This window comes from Acartia tonsa, chromosome 2 (assembly GCF_053477335.1).
Source record: "Acartia tonsa isolate MP-2025a chromosome 2, ASM5347733v1, whole genome shotgun sequence".
NCBI lineage: Eukaryota > Metazoa > Arthropoda > Copepoda > Calanoida > Acartiidae > Acartia > Acartia tonsa.
In genome coordinates this window covers 8,654,565-8,674,532 of record NC_137261.1, presented here as the reverse complement: position 1 = coordinate 8,674,532, position 19,968 = coordinate 8,654,565, and the positions used below count along the sequence as shown (strand labels likewise).

The 19,968-nt window shown below is 32.2% G+C and overlaps 2 protein-coding genes across 6 annotated transcripts; both read right to left on the bottom strand.

Annotated features, from left to right (window-relative positions):
* Positions 1 to 28: 28 nt before the first annotated feature.
* On the bottom strand, positions 29 to 11,754 carry LOC145303912 (thioredoxin reductase 1, cytoplasmic-like). 4 transcript variants are annotated; one of them, XM_080145587.1, is made up of 18 exons: positions 11,676 to 11,737; positions 10,973 to 11,099; positions 9,875 to 9,990; positions 9,597 to 9,654; positions 8,737 to 8,920; positions 8,373 to 8,457; positions 8,066 to 8,224; positions 7,512 to 7,593; positions 6,165 to 6,297; positions 5,612 to 5,771; positions 5,236 to 5,343; positions 4,385 to 4,463; positions 4,019 to 4,113; positions 3,292 to 3,429; positions 2,069 to 2,208; positions 1,552 to 1,666; positions 1,016 to 1,117; positions 29 to 685 (listed from the first exon to the last, which is right to left on the bottom strand). In XM_080145587.1, the coding sequence occupies exons 2-18, from the start codon at positions 11,043 to 11,045 to the stop codon at positions 494 to 496; spliced, it is 2,019 nt and encodes a 672-aa protein (XP_080001713.1). In that variant the 5' UTR covers positions 11,046 to 11,099; positions 11,676 to 11,737; the 3' UTR covers positions 29 to 493. The 4 variants fall into 4 exon arrangements, 3 of the variants coding, with proteins under 3 accessions (XP_080001713.1, XP_080001704.1, XP_080001720.1); XR_013873872.1 differs by lacking the exon at positions 10,973 to 11,099 and having other exon boundaries at positions 1,552 to 1,831; positions 11,676 to 11,754; XM_080145578.1 differs by lacking the exon at positions 10,973 to 11,099 and having other exon boundaries at positions 11,676 to 11,754.
* fws (Conserved oligomeric Golgi complex subunit 5 four way stop) lies at positions 11,728 to 19,753 on the bottom strand. 2 transcript variants are annotated; one of them, XR_013873882.1, is made up of 12 exons: positions 19,624 to 19,753; positions 18,864 to 19,012; positions 17,881 to 17,979; positions 17,356 to 17,514; positions 16,638 to 16,754; positions 16,099 to 16,192; positions 15,626 to 15,733; positions 15,147 to 15,221; positions 14,617 to 14,722; positions 13,973 to 14,027; positions 12,853 to 13,102; positions 11,728 to 11,947 (listed from the first exon to the last, which is right to left on the bottom strand). XR_013873882.1 is itself a non-coding variant. In XM_080145629.1 (11 exons), the coding sequence occupies exons 1-11, from the start codon at positions 19,634 to 19,636 to the stop codon at positions 12,983 to 12,985; spliced, it is 1,095 nt and encodes a 364-aa protein (XP_080001755.1). In that variant the 5' UTR covers positions 19,637 to 19,753; the 3' UTR covers positions 11,728 to 12,982. The 2 variants fall into 2 exon arrangements, 1 of the variants encoding a protein (XP_080001755.1); XM_080145629.1 differs by having other exon boundaries at positions 11,728 to 13,102.
* Positions 19,754 to 19,968: the final 215 nt, after the last annotated feature.

Below are 19,968 nucleotides of genomic sequence, written 5' to 3'. Positions count from 1 at the left end.
AATCAAATAAGGCACATTAGTATCAATGTTTAGTAATACATTTTTTTTATTTTTTTTATATAAATAAAATCATTACATAAAATATAAGGACGGATAATATTTTTCTAAATATACTTAAGGTTAAAATAATGAAATAAATCACCGAGTTTAAAAATGACTAAATAGTTAGTGAGAACAAAACATCAGCCATCCCCCGTCCAATCGTAGGATTAAAGGAGAGAGCGTCATTGGCAAGTATTGTAAACAAATTACAAATACAAACAGTTCTCTAAAGGGTTCAGAGTTCAGGAATTTGTATGGCAGCTTAATAATGATAGTAGAATCATTTAAATTGTTAAAAAATCCATGAAAGAAATGGTTCGATACAAATTGTGATGTAGAAAATACCACCAGTAAAAATCCATCTACTCTGAACAAAAATTGCCGTCAGTGTACCGCGCACACGAAAAATCGTGCACGCGGCTTATCACACAATTAACGGCACAGCTTAACCTCAGCAGCCGGTCAGGGTGGGGTCATTGCCGCTGGACTTGGTGATATCCATGGTCGTGAAGTTCTCGGCGGTGGTCGGGTGGATGCCGATCAGATCATCAAAGTGCGCCTTGGTTGCGCCCATCTTGAGGGCGATACCGAAGCCCTGGGTCACCTCGCCGGCGTTAGGACCCAGATAGTGGAATCCAACGACCTAAACAATGTACCAAAACTTAGTTACAATTAAAAGCGTAATGGCTAGATTTTGATAAAATATAGTATATTGGAAAAAACGTCTAATTTTTATACTCATTTTAGTAGCGAAGCTACTCTATAGTTGCATATGTCCGTCTGTGTATCTGTCTAAAACGTTTGGCGGAAACGTGATTTTCTTGGCATCAATAAAATATAAACAGCTAAAACTTCTTGTCAACATAACTAAAACATACATGGACTGAGTGTTAGACTGTTACTGAATAGACTGTTGCAAAAAATAAGTTTTTAAATCATCATCTACAAAGAAAACAATTCTAAAAAAGTATACCTTCTCATTTTGTGACTTGACGCAGATAAGTTTGCAATAGCAAGCATTATTTTCTCTGTGGGAAACTGTCCACTCTAGGGGCTGGAAATTTGCATGATACACCTAAATAAACGGAATTAATATTGAAATGACATATCACTTTAAAAGTTGTATGACACTTTTCCTATAAGGTAATATTTTGTTAACAGTTATTATCTATCTAATAAATACATAGAAGATGGTTAATTCTTCTCAAATCACCCAGAAAATATTTTTCTTCATTAATCTCTATATAATAGTATGCATACTGTTTCGAGAAAATTACTAGAAGAATCTAGAGTAAATGGGGGTTTGGGGTGGAGAAGAAGAACCTTATAAAAAAAGGAAAGGCCTAAATTTAAAATAATATAGGAAGGACCAGAAGCCTAAAACTATCCCAAGACCTATGTGAAAAGCTTTCCTATAATAGAGTGGTAAGCGAGATCTTAATGGACAAACAAAAAATCACACTGTACTAAATATTAAAGATTGACTTAACGCAGTTGCTTGCTTTGTACCTCAATATCTTGCTCTCCAAATTGCTTAATTGCATCGTCCTCAGAAAGGCCACAGGTTCCATATTCCAGGGGGGTAAATACTGTTGTACACACGTTCACGTAATCAGTTAGTGCACTGAAATAATAAGGAGGGTAAATACTGTTGTACACACGTTCACGTAATCAGTGAGTGCACTGAAATAATAAGGAGGTAAATACTATTGTACGTTATCAGTGAGTGCACTGAAATAACATGGAGGTAAATACTGTTGTACACACCTTCACGTAATCAGTGAGTGCACTAATAATAAGGAGTTATATACTGCTGAACACACGTTCACGTTATAGGGAAGTAAATACTTTAATAGTTAGGTATTTATTGCAACTAAACTGGAAATAATCTTGTAATTATCATCGTGGATTTTTTTATAATACACGATTTTTTAATAGGGATCAGAACAGGTTCAATTATAGCGGATATAAATCGGTTTTGAAGCCATACTGAAAAAAGCACTTTCCCATATTCTCGTATTTGTACCTGGAAGTGCCAGCCAACCTTCTTGCCAGGAGCTTGCCAGCCTGGATGGCAACAGGTGTCAGCTCAGGCTTCTCGTCAAGAACATCTCCAATAGCAAAGACATGATCAACACTGGTCTTCTCGGCAGTGTCATGGATAACCTAAAAAAAAATAATTGATTTTGCTTTTAGATTATCTAGTTCTACTTTATTTGCCAAATTCTTATTTTTAGTCTAATCTGTATTATTTATCAATATCAAAATAATTCTTTTAATGTTTAACATTTATTGAAATAAAAATTATCACAGTTTAAATTCAGCGTGATAAATCAATAATTGCCCTGTCCAATTTTTTGCAAATTTTGAGATCTAACTTTAAAAAAAAATATATACAATATGAGCATGAAAATGCCTCAAGATATAGAAACAGTGCAACCAATAACAACTGCAATTACAATTGGAGAGTTGTTAATTGCATCTTCTTTGACAATTTCAACTAAATCCTCTTCAATGATATCAAAAATATCATAAGCAAGAAACTTCTCAAAGTATTCAGTAGCAGTAGGAATTTCTTCAGTACTCTCGCCAAATTCATTCTCATTCTCGCGGATTTCTTCCGAATTTTCTTCAACTTTTGGCGGATTTGTTACACCCTCAACTGATGTGTCGCCAGCATAGAGATCTTGTTCTTATTCAGTTAGGAGATTTTCAAGGACTTTGATTTCCTCGTCGTCAGAAAACATTTCAGTGTTTAATTCATTCTTCTTAACATCTTTAAGACTGTCTCTTTTCCTATGATCTTTTAGATCAATATTAACTTTGTCGCGAATCGCTAAGCTTATTGTCTGTTGGACAAGCATGGTTAAGATCAAAGCCAAATTTACAAACATATAAAATGGGTAGGAGTGTAAACTCGCTTGACCGATATATTCTGTTTCATCCCGGTCATCATTAATGGGCGGGGATTATGTATGTAATAGGATGTAAGCATATTTGGTTTACGGTCTGCATTATGGGTAAACGAACAAAGGGCCAAAAGGAATAAATCATTTAATCTTTATTCACTTATTTAAAAAATAACTTTTTCAAGGTTCAGAGCCGTGATTGAAATTTATGTATCATGAAATAGGGAGATTTTGATAAGTGTTATTAATGACCAATTCATTCTTTAAAAAGATTAAAAACTTAAATTTAAAAGTTAGATGTAAAACTGAAAAACTTTTATACAAAAATAAGTGCCCTTACCTTTCCGTTCTTAGGATTAAGTTGAACACCAATCTTGTCCAGACCAATGTTGTTAGTGCAGGCATCTCTGCCAATAGCAAATACAACTGTGTTGAACTCGTCTGAGTAATCAGTTCCGTCAGTGTACTTGGCTGAAACCTTCAAAAAGAATTGTTGGTACAAAAATTGTGATACTGCTAATATACCAGGGAGGGAGAAGACATTAGTCTGTTTATTACACTAGTCCCCAAAATTAAAAAATAACATTTTCTTATTCGTGGCTTAAAAACTTTAAGGACTTTCATTGAATTTTGACTGGTTGGTTCATTAAGGTGAGTGTCCAAACGCTTCAACCACTTATTGTAATGTACAGAAGGGGTTAATATGTGTATCATCATTGGGGATGTTAATCAATTAATCGGACATTGTCTTATCCCTTATTCACTTTCAATGACAAAACAAAGACTTTTCGTCTTTACAGAAACAAATAGCAAAGCAGAGCATCACAAGATTAAGAAATGCTGTCACAATGGATATATTATTACTTGAATGTTGCACAAGATTTTCATGTTCTTTTTACAAAGTGAAACTAGCTTAAATGGATGGGGGATCCACCCCTTTACCAAATCCCCTCCCCCTTTTTCTGAATGGACGAACTGAATGAGTTTCATGTTGGCAAACTTAATTGATGATATTTTTCATCTGTCATAATATCTACGTATATCCTTTATCCATTGTTATCACTCACCTTCAGTTTACCAGGGGTACCAGGTTCGAGTTCCTCGATGGCAGTGGGGACACATTCACGGATAAAGTTTATGCCATGGGCTTCCATGTAGTTTCCTACAAAGATCAAATATTCAAGTCATTGGAAATTATTTTAGTGGCGCAGCAAAACTTTAATTAGTATGTCTCCGTGCACCTAAACGACTGTAGGTATATTTATCACAACAGAAGCTATTTGTTCATATACTGCACTGATATTGCTTTGATAAACATTAATCATAATGAATATATTTTTAATTTACCTAAATTGTTTATTGATAAAGATTTTGATACGCTACTTATATTATGTCTATTATTATTCTCAATTTATAAAAGAAAGAATACTAACCAATGGCATCAGCGCATTGACGGTCAAATCCACGGAGTAGGATTGAACGCACCATTACAGTTACATCATAACCAAGACCCTAAAAACACATCAAAATATATTCTTAACACATATTCAAATTAGTTATACGTATCTTTGTTTTTGTGCACAAAGATCTGAAAAACATAATAAATAACTAACCCAAATCACCATAAGCTTAAAGGGATAGTTTCACGAAAGGCATTTGAACTTGATTTAGTGAACCGCATATTTTTTCCTGGTTGATTGGTTAAACTACATTTATATCATGGCATATAATTGAAAGAATTTTAATTTTCTACCACGTAGTTTTAAAAATATCAAGAATTGAAAATCGTCTTTTTCAATTGCATTTATCACAAAAAGACAATTGTTAAGTCTTGATATTTTCAAAAGTACGTGGTAGAAAGTTTAAATTCTTTCAAATAAATATCTTTTAAATATAGTTTAACCCATTAACTAGCAAAAAATATGCGGTTCACTAAATTAAGTTTATTAAATGCATTTCGTGAAACTACCCCTTTGCCTAAGTATGCTCAACTTATTTTCCATGATAAGAATTATTAAACCTTCTACACCCGTAATAAGCAGCCTATAAGTCTCAGGGAAAAATAGGGAATTATTAACCTGACCCAAATATGGCAATCTCACTTTTAGAAATTTTTAGGGATATTATAGACGGGTTAGACACAGCTGCCGAGCACTGAATTTCAGTCTATTCAAAACATTAAATTAGCATTTAATGTTTCTTTTTCGCTGGTAGTTCTGAGTAATTTAGGGGTTTAAAAGCCTAAATATTCTTTTAGTCAAAGTTGTAAAAATAAATTGAATACCTTCAAAAATCCTGCGCATTCTAGAGCAATATAGGAAGCTCCAACAAGCAGAGTTTTACCAGGAGCATGGGGCAGACTGAAGATGTCATCAGATGTTATTCCAAACTCCTAAATTAAAAAAAAGTAAAACATATAATAATTCTAAAAAACAAGAAAACTTAAAATATAAATGTACATCCTGTAATAGGTATAATATAGTGAAGTTTTAGTTCTTTTCAGAAAAACTTCATAATGTAATGCCAAAGGGTTTTATGTTTTTTTTTTTTTTTGGGGGGGGGGTTATTGTTTTTTTAGAAACAAAACAAAATCAAACAAAAAAATAAATTTCTCGCGATGGATTACCATAACTGGACTTAAGAAAAGGTGCGCTACTAACCTTGTCGCCAGGGATGCCTGGGTACTTAGGTCTGCCTCCCATGGCCAGAATAAACTTATCAGAAGTCACTGTCTTCTCCTTTCCCTTCTTGTTCACTGTCTTCAGTGTGTGGGGGTCAACAAATTCTGCATATTCGTTCAGGTAGGTGACAGCCTTTTCTCTATAAAAAAAAAGGAATAATAGTATTTTTTTGTACTATAAAAATACTATTTTTGCCCACAACACTATTTATAAATGTAATATTCCAACCCAATAAAACTGAAAATTAATATCTTTTAACGCGGATTTATTATTTTCTTGACATCAATTGTAGTTGATCTTAATTTCTATTAGATTTAAAGGAAAAAACTATTAAGTGATTGCTAATCTAGAATATTTAACCAATTACTCGTTGAGATATATGGTACCGAACCATTTTAGGCCTTTCGTTAAGCTCAATTTTTGATGCCTTTATACTTGTACTTCATTGCATAAACATTCTTTAAGTACAAATAATAGGTATTAGCTTTCCAAGTTAACCTACAATCATATCTCTACAAATGCTTAACTTTACCTCAAAGATACCCTGTAGCCCCAGTTAAGGCTGCCAATATGATCCTGGATGCCAGTAACCATCTTGGCCCAGTCATGCTTAGTTGCAGGATCTGTTCCCCATCCATACTCGGAGGCATCCTTGATCCCCTCACCTTAATTGGTAGTAAATCTATATACAACATCCATTAAGTTGCTAAATAAAAATATGATGTTTGACAAACTGAGACTTTTAGTAATCATATTGAGAAAGGGATTAAAAGGAAGTGAGTTTATATGTCTTTACAAGTTTACGGCATGACCGTCAGACCGACAGACCAAGTAAATTATACACTGGATGCTAATTTTACAGGGAATTTACAGAAAACTTCTAAGAAACCTCTATACTTCAGAATTCTTGCTCTGTTTTTAGAAGCGAAGATACTCTATAATTCAAAATGTCCGTCCGTTAGACACGATCGGGGGAACCGTGATTTTCTCGAATCCTTTGAAAGATAGAATACTAAAACTTTTTGTCGGGATTCACATCATTAGGGAGAATAATCAACTATAAAACATCCATGGCGGTCGGAATGCTTCTTAGCAGGGTTTTGGCTATTTTATATTTTTATATAAGGTCCGATTTTCAAAAAAAAAATTAGTTAAGGATAGGAAACAAAATTTTATTTCCAGTCATATAAAAAACATGGAGATCTGACTAGCTTTTAGTAGATTTTTGGCTATTTATATATTTTTTATATATATTTCCCCATTTCTTTAGTGTTTTTGGTCCGATTTTCAACTTTTTTAGATGACAAGTGTCAAGACAAATTTCATATTGTTCTGAGCATTCCGTATGTAATTTACTTGGACCGGTCATCATAAAAAATAAAATAAAGTTTTGTTTTTATTTTTTCAATAAGTCTTTTCTTGATTTTAACCAAAACTCTTAAAATCTACTTGTAATGTACGTATTCCCCTACCACGATGTTATTGTGCTTCGCTACATATGGATTTTGTCATCCTTTTTTATACAATAGTTTGTTATGTAATTGAAGAAACTTGTCTTGCAATAATATTTTTATGGACAATTAAATATTGTAATATAAACCTCAAATAATAAAGATAAGCCAACTTCTGTTTTATTTAACATTTAAATTATTATCTAATAATTCATTTATTTTATTTTTATGCGGGGAAAAAAAAGCATACGTTATTGAAAAGGATTTTTGCAGAGCTTGCTAAAAATCTATCTGTAATAAACCTTCCATTGACCTATAAGAAACTTCGCTGTAAAGGAGAACCATATCATTCCAGCGGTTAGTGAGATCTAAAGGTACAGACTACAGATAAGACAGACACACTGCTTCTTATTTCTAAGGATACAGACCTAAAAGAGCAGCTTGATGCATCAACTTCTTGGGGATACATCCAACATTAACGCAGGTTCCACCGAGGCCCCATGAGGTTCCCTAAAACGAGCAACAAATGAAAGTTAATTCAAGAAATGTCCTTTAGTCTGTTTCTTATAAATATTTCTATAATAACTTCTGTTAAGGGAAAGAATTATGGAAAATAATTCTTTATCAGGATGAAAAAAAAACTGTCTGATAAACTGGAACTAATGAGAAAAATTAAGGAATATGTTGTTCTTTCATAATTATCATTTCTCGTCTATTGCACCCTCCCTCCCTAGTCTTAAAGTAAACTCGATATGAAATTCTAATTCTTGGTTTCTTATTCGTTTACAATTCCCGTTCTTCGTGATTTTTTAAATTTTGTTTATTTACACTGCACCTTATCTTTCAATAATAATAAATGATTTAGGAATGATACAATTTAGAAACTAATTAAAAATTTGTGTACAATACAGAAACTGATGCGGACTTGTCATTGAATGTTGACGTAGTATAAATGAAAGAGTATCTTTGCTACTCCAGTTACCTTAGGTGTAGGTTTAACAAAGTCACAGACAGCTACTTTAAGGCCCAACTTGGCGGCTTCTTTGCTAGCGGATAAGCCGCCGGAACCGCCACCAATTACGATGATGTCATAATCGTAATTGTGACCCTTCTTTGCTCGGATTTTTGCCAATAGCTGATCCTAAAATTTAACTATTTATATCAACCTTGCATGAATGTCTAACTAAATCAAAGTATTAGATAAGTAATTTTAGACTTAATGAACATTAGTGTATCACTGTACTTAAAATGAACTTAAATATTTCAACAAAGAAATATAATTTTATTACCTCGGCATGAAGTTTTTTGGTGTCACTGGCTCCGCCAATATGCTCGCCGTTAATAAATATATTTGGAACAGTACGTTGTCCGGTCCTAAATAAATTTACAATCATATCAATGCATATTATCAATTATTCATAATAACATAGTTTTCCAATAAATGAGAAGTTCATAAAATACTATTTTCAAACGTTTACAACAAACATGAATTTAAAGATTATTTTCAAAAACCTAATATTTTTTCAGTTTATTAGCTAGGAAAGCATTATAGTTAAAAATTGCATTTTGAATTACATATCAAAACTAGGCAGGTACTAGTTAACTAAAATTCCTTTATTACAATTAATAATACTAAAACTCTTTTTTACTTACTTTTGTTCTAAAGCATTCTGAATGTCAGCACCCTGTTCGTCCTGATCAAGTTCCAGAACTTGTACCTCGACACCCAGAGAGCTAAAGAGGGCCTTCACCTCCGTACAGAAGGGGCAGGTTGTTTTAGAAAATATGAAAACTGTATTTTTGTTGATGTAGTCATCAATTCTCTCTGTTAATCCTCCTGAAAACAATAATAAATTAATAATTTGAAGAAAAAAACTACCTATAACAACAAACAAAAAGTAATATCCCACAAAATGTAAGTGGAATGACACCATTACCACTGCACCCCCCCCCCCCCATTAATTTTGAAAAATAATATCCTTTGGCATTGTTCATGGAAAGGTTAAAACGATTAATAGTTTTGAAAGTCCCATAAAGTTAAAGGCTCCGCAGAAGCAAAACTGTCAGTAGAACCCCCTTCTTTTGTTTGTTTAGTTCTTTTTGCTATTAGAGGAATTATACCAATTAAATAATTTTCTTAATCTAGAAAATAGATTAAATTACAAAATTGTAGCAATTTACTATAATTAAATAATAACAATGAGTAATTTACTAGTAAGATATTAATGGCCACATTAGGTTTAAGATTAAACTTGGAAATGTACAAGAATAATAAAATAAAAAATTATCTCAATACAAATCGATTACAATCGCAGAAATAACTTTATTTAACTAACTTTTTGTATAAAATGACAAATAAAATTATATGTAGGTATAACAATTCACCAAGAATTTTTCAATTTCTAATTCTGAAAGATGATAATTAAAGTTTTTATCAATAACAAAATTAATGAATTTTTAAATTAGCGTTATCAACATAACAGGTAGCAGAAAATTGCAGAATCAAGACTTACCCGTAACAGGCGCCATTGTGCCAGCAGATCTCACAGGTTGGCCAGTCAATAGCTCAACCTATAATCAAATAGAAATAAAAATATCTTAATGCCAATAAAATAAAGTGATTAGGTTTTTTATCTGAACCTTAGAATGTCGCTAACAACTGAACTTATATGTCAAAAAACTAAGGAATTCTGGCTAATCAATCAACTTTAGTTTTGCATTTATATTTGTCACTCTACGGAAAATGAGCATTAACTTAAAACAGATTTATTTTCGATATCACTTTACTTGCCTGACTACAAACAGAATTACCAATACTCCTGTTAAACTTGGATCCTGAATTGACAACAGAACACAATCGTAGATTTCTAACTACTGTGTAGGTTGCACTTATAAAAGGCTGGTTGCCTAAAACATAAAAATTTTAATTAGATAATTTAATTAATTTAATTTGATAAGAAAGGGTAATGAGTAAAAAGATAAGGGTATTGATAAAAGAAAGGGGGGAAACTAACACATTTAAGCAAGACTTCTTTTAATTTTGGTCGAAGTATATAAATGATCAAAACACATTTTAGAAATTAATCCTAAATCAATTAACTATTAGTTAGTGTAATATAAAATATAATTAAAGCTAATATGAATATGACTAATATATAGATGATCTCAATAAGGAAGACGAGACGCAGTTAATGAGGAAAACGTAAAATAATTCAAGAAACTTCCTAGGAAGCAACAGCCTAGCATGAAAATTTCTTTTCAATATAAATTAATATAGCGAGCTCATGAAATGAAGCAATTTATAACGCTACGTAAGGTTAAAAAAAGAGTATACTAGTAAAAGAAGCATTGAAGTAAACAATTTTAGAAAAATGTAGTGGGTCAAAAAAAAAATTAAGGGTCTAAACATGTGGCTAATGCTTGAAATTACAGAGATAAATATTTACAGTATAGCCTCGAAACCGATAAATATCCGCTGTAATATCACCGATTTACAGCCATACTGAAAACTCATGTATTGCATCGTATCATAAAAAATATTCCAAATTAAAATCATAAGAACAATACAATATTTTATTCATTTTACTATTCACGGAAAGCGTTCGATCTATAATATTACAATGCAATAAATAAATATTCTAATTAGACAAAATAAATTAGGCAATGTCATTTCTATTAAAGTATTCTATGCTTAAAAGGACATTAAAAGTACAACCAAACATGAAAATCATCACAAGGCTCAGCATAAAATAAACCGGTTAAACTCACAAATTTTAAAAGGTTAGGTATTTCAAATCATTTTATTTATATAAATATGCATTATTCTATATCAACTAATATTATGTTTATAAAAAGCACTAAAAAATGTAACACAAAACACGATAAAGACCTTTAAATAGGCTGGCATTGACGGGGAGTTGTGAAAAACAGCGCTTGGCTGTTAAAACTGAGCGCAACATCATATAAAGAATGCCGCTATCCCAGTTCTAACTGACTCACTCTGGGAACAACATAGACTAGTAGCAAAATATAGATTGCCAGTAAGATTTCATTATTAGATAAGTAACCTGTTTGTACAACAACAAAGAATTATAAATAAATACAAAATTTAATAAAAGCAAATATACATTATGAGCATATTTTCCCCAAAAAAGTGTTTTCTATTATTAAATATTCTCTGAAAATTTCATAACTTATCTACTTTTAAGGTTCAAAGAGTTCGAACATTAGTCTCTTAGAAAACATGGAAAACATCGAATTTTATGACACAGCAAACGTATAGCATTAAAACTTCTAGAAATTTTTAAAAATAATTGTTGAATCAACCTTACCAACAAGAACGTCAAAGGGGACAACCTCAAAATTTTTAAAAATTATTTGTTTTCTATCCACTCCTCGAAAAAAGTTGCCCCCCACACCCCGCCCAAAAGTTTGGGGGGGTAAAAATCCTACTGAACATTTGAAACCCCTTAAAAATGCTAAAAATGTTAGCTGCCTAAGGGGTTTTGACATTAGTAAGAAGTAACTTCACTAAAAGAATTTCAATTACCTTTAATTAATCTAAAAAGTGCCGCAGATAGAATTTTAATTACCTTTAATTAATCTAAAAAGTGCCGCAGATTTCATCCAAAACCAAACAGCACATTTTATTTCTAAAATTAAATAAAACATAAATGTAAAATTTTAACAATTTTATTTTAAATTATCATGATATGAAAATAACATGCTTAAATATAAATATCACAGGGCTTCAAAATATAAGAGAATCACACACTTTATATATAAATTTATCACAAACTTTTAGTATTAAATATCAAATTTCATTAAAACAAAAACAAGAATAAAAACACTCCTTGATGCGTAGCTACAATAAATAAGGAAATAGGATAAAAAAGGAGAATGATAAGAAAATTTAAAAAGACCTTATTCATTAAGATGATTTAATTATTTTTTTAGGGAAAAAAGTAATAATAGGTTACAAACACATCGATTTACGCATCGCATATAAAAAATATAAAAATCCATCAAACTTAAAACTGGTATAATCTACAATTGCACAAACTAGAAATAATACTGAAAACTTAATAAAAATAGAAAACAAAACACAAAAAAAGTAAAATATTAAAATATGAAACCATAAATGCTTCAAATATGATACAAAACGAAAACATGGACATTGTGTCCAAACTTAGCGGAAATAACCAAAGTCCAATACAATAAGACAATTTCTCGTATTCATTCGAAACCGATTCTAATCCGGTGGATTAGAACCGGTTCTCATCCATACGAAAAAACTATGTCTAGCATCGTATTATATCCAGTTTTCTACGAATATGAAAATGTATGATCATAAGATTAAAACCAGTTTTTTTAGCCAGTGCCTTTGGCATCTAAAGGCTAAAAAAACTTGTTTTATTCTTATAATTATACATTTTTATATCCTTGGAAAGCCGTTTATAATACGATGCGAGAAATAACTATTCTTTAGCTATCTTTGTTGTTACCAGGGATCTTGAAGGATAAGACAATTAACTGGAAATTGATGTATATCCCGATTGATGATAAGATAAAATTACCACTTCTGTAGATTAAAATTGTTAGTTGAAAAGTTTAGCCACTACTTGTTTGTAACTAACCAACCACAATTCAATAATTGTAACAAAAAAATTTAGGCCAACGTAAAAAGAAAGGTTGTTAAAAAGCTTTGGGTACCAGTGTAATTTAAAATTCAATGTCCTCTTCCTCCCTGGTTATTAAAGTCTAATATACCCCATTTATTGAACAGCTTCGCTACTAAAAAAAAAAACATTTTCGTTTTAAAAAATCTCCCAATTTGTTGCTAAATAAATAAGTTTCAGTAACCGTAGTTACACTATAACAATCCCAACACCTTCTGTGATTATTCTAGCTGGTTGACGTCCAGTCCCTGTTGTAAAATTGACAATAGCACTGGATATTCTGGGATATAGTTCTTCTCTTTTTTATTTCTTGCAGCTGCCACATACGACTCCAAGCTTCCCTAAAAAAAAGCATCATAATGAATGTAGAATATACGTGGATATTGTGACAGGGGAAAAATTGTCGTCAATTTAGGTTGCTAACATGGACATCATTTATTCCTCAGTTCGTTAATCCTGTAGGAGAGGAGGAGGTGGGTTATAGGTAGGAACATGGGGGATAGTTTTTAGCCAGCTACAAGATTCACTTTATTATAGTACATGATAATCTAGTGTAGGGTTTGGCCGGATATCCGGCCATTTTTAATATCCAGCCGGATACCGGACATTGAAACTATCCGGATACCGGATATCCGACTGATATCTAATGCCGAATATCCGGTAATTTGCCAGATATCTGACCATTTTTAATATCCGGCCGGATAACGGATATCCGGCATTAGAAATCGGCCGGATATCCGGTATCCGGACAAAAAAGTATCCGGCCCAACCCTAATCTGGTAAAAGATCCATGTAATAATAAATCTATAAGCATTATTAACTCCTGACCTACCTTAATTAGTGTTTGTGACCCATGAATGAGATAAATAGGTCCTTGACTTTCAGGGAAGTGTTAAAATGTTCTAAAACAGCTTTTAGGCTTTTTAGGAATTGGCTGACAAATAACCTTGTGAAAACAGATACCCAAATTTATAGTTAGGTGTAAATTAAAAACAAATCGTCAATTGACTTTAAAATATACTTCCTAGAACTAATGTTTTATTGAAACTATATTTCTTTACTTTCTCTCAAAGTTTCAAAGTGAAGAATGAAAAAAAAGATTAATAGTTTTTAATTTTATTCACTTAAATCAAGTTGTGTAAAGAATAATAAGCTATTTTCCATTGCACCAGTTGTTTTACATCCAAAATATTTACAGCTAGTATTTTTACCTGTATTAAAAGCAGTTTTTCTCTCTCATCATGTTTTTGAAGCCATCTAGCATACCTTTATAAAAAATATCACATTTAAGAAAAGTATTTAAAGGGTATGGGAAGCTAATATCGTTCTTGTAGCATCCATGTAGAAGCTTTAGCTTAATACAATAACATTGACCACTTACATTTTTGTAATCCTATATGTTTTTTTATAGAAAAATTAATAGATTTTCTTTTTTAGCATCAATATTCCTATAAAAATATGTTGCTTAAGGAAGCGTTGTTTAACAAATAATTTTCTTGATTTAGGATGAAAATTAAGAATCGAGGTTATAGAAACTGTACAGCAATATAACGGCTATTTAATAGGGCAATTTCTATTCAGTTTCATTTATTAGATTTATAGGAGATAGATTTTTAATATTTTTACTTTGGTTATAGACTTATTGTTCAAAATATTCTTTATGTCTTTGGTTAATATATTTAAAGGGGGGAGGCGGATGAGACACTTTTTGTAACAACAAAGGAACTCAAGAACAAAAAGAGTTACAGTACTTTTTCCAAAATGCATATAGTATACCATATGAAAAAAAATGTCTAGGAAACCTGACTGTATCCGTACCGTCATTCTTATACTTCCGAAGTGGCGTAAATGATACCTGGCAACACCCCAGCCTAGAGTGGCCTGTGGGGATGGCATAACTTCTGGACACCTGGAAATCATCAGGTGTAGGCATACAGAGTGCGGCACTATGCTTCCCAATCCTAAATAGAATAATATAATCTCATTTAATTATAATATTATCATGTTAGTTTAGGAGGTTTAAAAGCAGGAAAAATAGTTTCATAATATCTCTTACTCTCTACTTTTAACACTTTATTCTATTTTCCTAATCTTCTCATAAATGATCTACGTTTTTTAAAGATAATCTTTAGATACATTTAGGCAGAAAGGAATGGGACATGGGCAAGGGCATGTAAAACACATTGCTTCCAAAAGTTTTTACTAACATTTGATTTTCTCTTATTCGTTTGCTAGCAAACTTGATGTAATTTTATAAAAATCTTGATTGTCTATTAGTGTCCAAATTTTTAAATCATCATTAGAGATGTACTTCAATGGACAGTCCTTTGTCTTTTCCCAGAAGATCCCTACAATTAAGCTTTTTTTCTATAAAAAAAAACGCACCTGTATAAGCCTGAAAATCTTCCAACTTCATAAATATCATGGATCTAAAGGCACGTAACAGCTGATATGTTGAACCTAGACAGACATATCAAAAAATTCAAAACAAAAATCCTTACATAGCCTCTTTAACGTCGGACAAAATTTACAAATAATATTTGTGAATGTGTTAATTGAAATGGGCATTAAAACATGTAATTGAATATTTAGTTGCTTCTTCTCAAAGTGTCTCAACGCATTGAAACCCTCACCCCCATTGTTTCTTATAAAAATCCCTCCTGGGGGCCCTAACGCAGCATAGCCCTTACCTGCGATACCCTAACCCTGAAGGGCTAACCAGTACCCATTAAAACCTAACTGAACCTATTTTGATAGACCAACAAACTAAAAACTACTCTACCCCTTATTTTCTATTTAATTCAAAATAGAGGGAATGAAGAGCTCAACTAGTAACTTTGAGGGAAACCACCAAAATTTGTTACCTATTGTATTAAGACCCGTGGGACCTGAGCTGCTATACCCAGTAGGACCCAGTAACAAGGATAAAGAAAACTCTATCTGGGCACAATCACTTCCCAGCTTCTGAGCTCCTAGTAATAAGAATATTAGGATAATAAGTTATTATACCCAGCAGTCAAAGATACGAGAACAAGAAAACTATTTCTTCTATTAAATTTGCCATTCTTAGCATTTGACGTACAAAGAAAGTTGTGGAATAATTGCACTTCAAAAAATCAGAGGAGTTATGTATCTTAGATCTACAGATAATTAAAGTTCTTTTAGAATAACTAAGCTAAATAATTTATTTTTGCTTTAAAAGTTATTCATTTTTTATACCTATCTTTTTTTGGGGGGGGAGGGGGGAGTACTTTTTTAATTTACAGACATATTTTGTCTTATTTTTATAAAAACCTGAGTTTAGGTAATAAATGCAAATTGCAAAGTAATATTTTACCTGCAGAACCTAGAGGACGGATAAGGCTAGCATGAAGTATAAACTGATGGATAATCTTTTCTGCCAAGGGCCGCAATTCTGCTTCGATAAAATTCTAAATATGTTATATTTGTCAATATATAAAATGAGAGGTTTTTTGTTTTTACTTTAAGATCTCGCTAACCACTTGCTCCCAGAATGGTTTTAGGCTATTTTATTTCTGAATTAGTTTTACTGTCGGTTTTAGGCTATATTTATGCCCTCTTTTGCCACATGAGAAATTTTGAAAAAAAATATAAAAAAATTTGTTGTGCTGCCCACCATAATTTATGTAAAGAAGTTTTTTTTGAGGGGGTCGGGGGTGTCCCGCCCCCCAAGAAAATTGCTTAAAACCACCACAGGACCAGTAATTATTTACTCTGAAGAGTAAAATCCGATCGGTTCAGTGGTTACCGAGATCTTAAGTGACGGACGGACAGACAGACGGATCAAGCTACTTTGTATTATTAGATATCTGAAGATAAAAATATTCTTCTTTGAGTATTAAAAAGAATTTTTACCTTACAAGAGAAGTTTTGTAGAAAATCTTTGGAGATTCTTTCGAGGAATGATTGTAGTTCTTTAATGTATAGGCTTGTGGTTGGCTGTTTTACTTCACCCTCTTGACCGAAGTCCTCCTGATATTACATCATCTTATTATTGATACACATTTTATTGAATAAAACAAATATTCTTTTTAGTAGCAAAGCAACATAATTCACTTGGTATGTCTATCTATTACTAACGATATGGAAAGTAATTTATAGGCTTATCTTTAAGATAAAGAGATTTTTTGTGAAGATTCCAATTAAGAATTAGGTATATAATTTACTTTTCCGTCAGTCTGTCGTTCATGCTTCCAAAAACATAAAGCTTCGTAATTTCCTTGCTTGCATATTCTTTTAATTTTTTATAACCACTGAACATCTGTTATTAGTCCATTTGTCCATCCATGATTTTACTGTGCTCCGCTCCATGTTTCCTCATAAAATGTTTACTTGTAAAATGAATATCAAGGTCAACTACGTATATTAAAAATTACAAAGCAAAAAATCTGAGACAAAGAAATATACATTTATCCTAATATATAAAGTAGAAAGACTATTTTATTTCTAGATTTGAGTCTTGTAATGGTTTCCAGCTATTTTTTAGACCCTTCGAATACAGAGCCTCTACACAATAGGGGCGAAGCAGCTATGTCATAAAGCAAAAAAAAATCGGTCAAATAAAAAAACACACCTTATGAGCGGTTAAGAAGATGGCTTCACTGGCATCCTCAATAGAGGACAAGAGGGGTGCAACAGTAGCCACCATCTGGCCCTTGATATCCTTCCCCTCCTCAAGCAGCACATCAACCTTCTTATTATTAGTGTCACCTACCAGCCTGTTCAAACCATCCTAGAAATTTTGATTTGTTGGAAGAAGTGAAAACAGAAAATTACATTATGTAATATGATAATGTATGTATAAAAGCGAATGGAAGAATTTGGATCTATTGCAGTTCACGGTAAAATGTTTCTGGTAACGATAATCTCCAAAACTCTGTGACCTTTAAAGACTGCTAGCTGCCAAACGGCTGAATGTACATGTCATTCCAGCACACCGTTAAGCGGCAAAAAAGGCCTATAAATTATCGATCTGGAGTAGCTATGATCAAATGATGCACAGGGAAAGCTTCACTGAAAAAAAAACCCGTAAAATAGTTGAAGTTAGCAGTGATTTGGTAAAATCTCATAGAATTACTAAATTATAAAATAAAAACACCTGAAAATCTGCCAAAATATTAACAATCTGAACATTTTGTTTCTGAGCTTCCGTTGGATATGCAACAATCTGGCTAGCATCGGCATCTGCTTTGGCCGCCTAAAAATTCAAGTTAAATTGCGATGATTAGACTAAGCTATAAAATATCAATATACTAGCGGCTACGCCCCAAGAGGCCTCTAACACAAATTTTGGGTGGGGTACTTTCTTCCAGGGGCGATTTATCTTAGGAGGTACCTACCCTTCCACAAAATAGTTATTAAACTTCCCTGGTCCTAACAAAGAATCACTATAAAGAAGATCCATATCGGTCCAGTGGTTACGGAAATCTTAAGCTACAAACACACAGACAGAATGCCATCCTCTTATTTTAATAGGGGGATAAATCCTAATAAAATAATGTAAAGCTTGAAACAAATAAAAAAAAAGTCAGAGTCTTAATCTATGACTTCTAAATAAAGGTCATGGCATAATGTATTCTGAATAGAAACGTTCAATAAACTTGAAATGAAAATTAACTATGAAACTTTCAGGTAAATATGGTTAAATCAAATCCATAGACAAATTCTCTACTAATGAGGCGTGTCAAACCAAATCCGAAAATCCACAATCCGCCCAATTTTTTGGACCCAGAATTCCATTCAAATTGTTAATTTTTATGACTTTTGTAACAATTAAATTTTTTTCTACATAAAAAATTTTGAGAATTGAACTTCACTTTAACGTATACATTTTCTGTAAAACTAACTGTTTTGACAAAACTTATATATAAAATGTAGAAGACAAAAACCCAAAGAGTATTTTATTGAAAAAAAGATGAATCCGCAATCCGCAGATTAATCCGCTTTTGCGGATTTTTGTAAGAATCCGAATCCGACCCAAAAATTTTACAAATTGCCACCCATAATACTAAAAAAATTGTAAAAAGAATGTTAAGTTACTCAAACTCAAAGTAGTAAATGTATCCTTTATCCGGAACCAACCTGTTCACATTTGACACAGAAAAGCTTGATAGTCTTGCCGATGTTCTTTACAGTGGCAACGAAGAGTCTGTCCTCCACAGAGCTCACGTTCAGCTCGTTGTTGATGGTTGTGAAGATACCTGACACCTCCTCATGACTGGGCACTAAGTCTTAATGATTTAAAATATATACCTTTTCTTGTTTTTTTACTTAAACAAAAAAACAAACAAATTATTCCTAGTTTGATTTATGAACTTCAGTACATATAAACAGTTTTTACAAGTCTTTAACATAAAAAAAGCCTGATACAAAATATCTCAAAAATTGGCAAATATAATTAGGTTAGATATTTCAGGTAAGGTTCGTGTAGGGCTTGGAATGTTAAATCAGTTTCATCTTTTAAAGGAATATGTACGATTTACGTTCCTCATGAACAAAATAATAAGCGTTAAAATACAGGAATATTACAGAGCTGGATCTTTAAATGTGTAGTCGTTGCCGTTGCCGCTGCCAGAGTACAGCCACTAAACATAATAGTGATTTTTAAATCAAATTGGCTACGCGTGGCCACGGCTATATGCAATCTTTAAATCACAACCACTTTTTGAATTTTTAGTAAAAATATGAAGAAAAAAATAATAATAATACGTAAAAACTTCAAACATTTAAAAATCCATGTTTTATTGGCGACTGCTACGGCTACGGCAACGGCTACACATTTAACGATCCAGCTCAGGAGTGTGGACAGCGGAGATTCTACACAACTAAATAAAATACTTACTTCCACTGAACATGAGATTAATAGGATCAAACAGCCTTGAAAGTGATCTTGCGAGGTAGGCATGCTCAAACTATCATACAATTGTCCATTTCATTAAAATTAAACAAAACAAAAAATATTGAGGATATATTTGCGATAATGATAAGGTACAAAACAATAGTTTTCTATTTCAATTTGTTATTTCTCAAAGTGCCTTATTGAAAACAATCCCACCTCACTACTTTTGAAATAAATAGAAAATAAGGGGTGGAGTTACTTTCGTTTGTTTGTTTATTACTTTACATCAGGACCAACTCATGTAATATATAAGCCACGCAGGGTTAGAGCCCCCCACAAAGGAGGGTA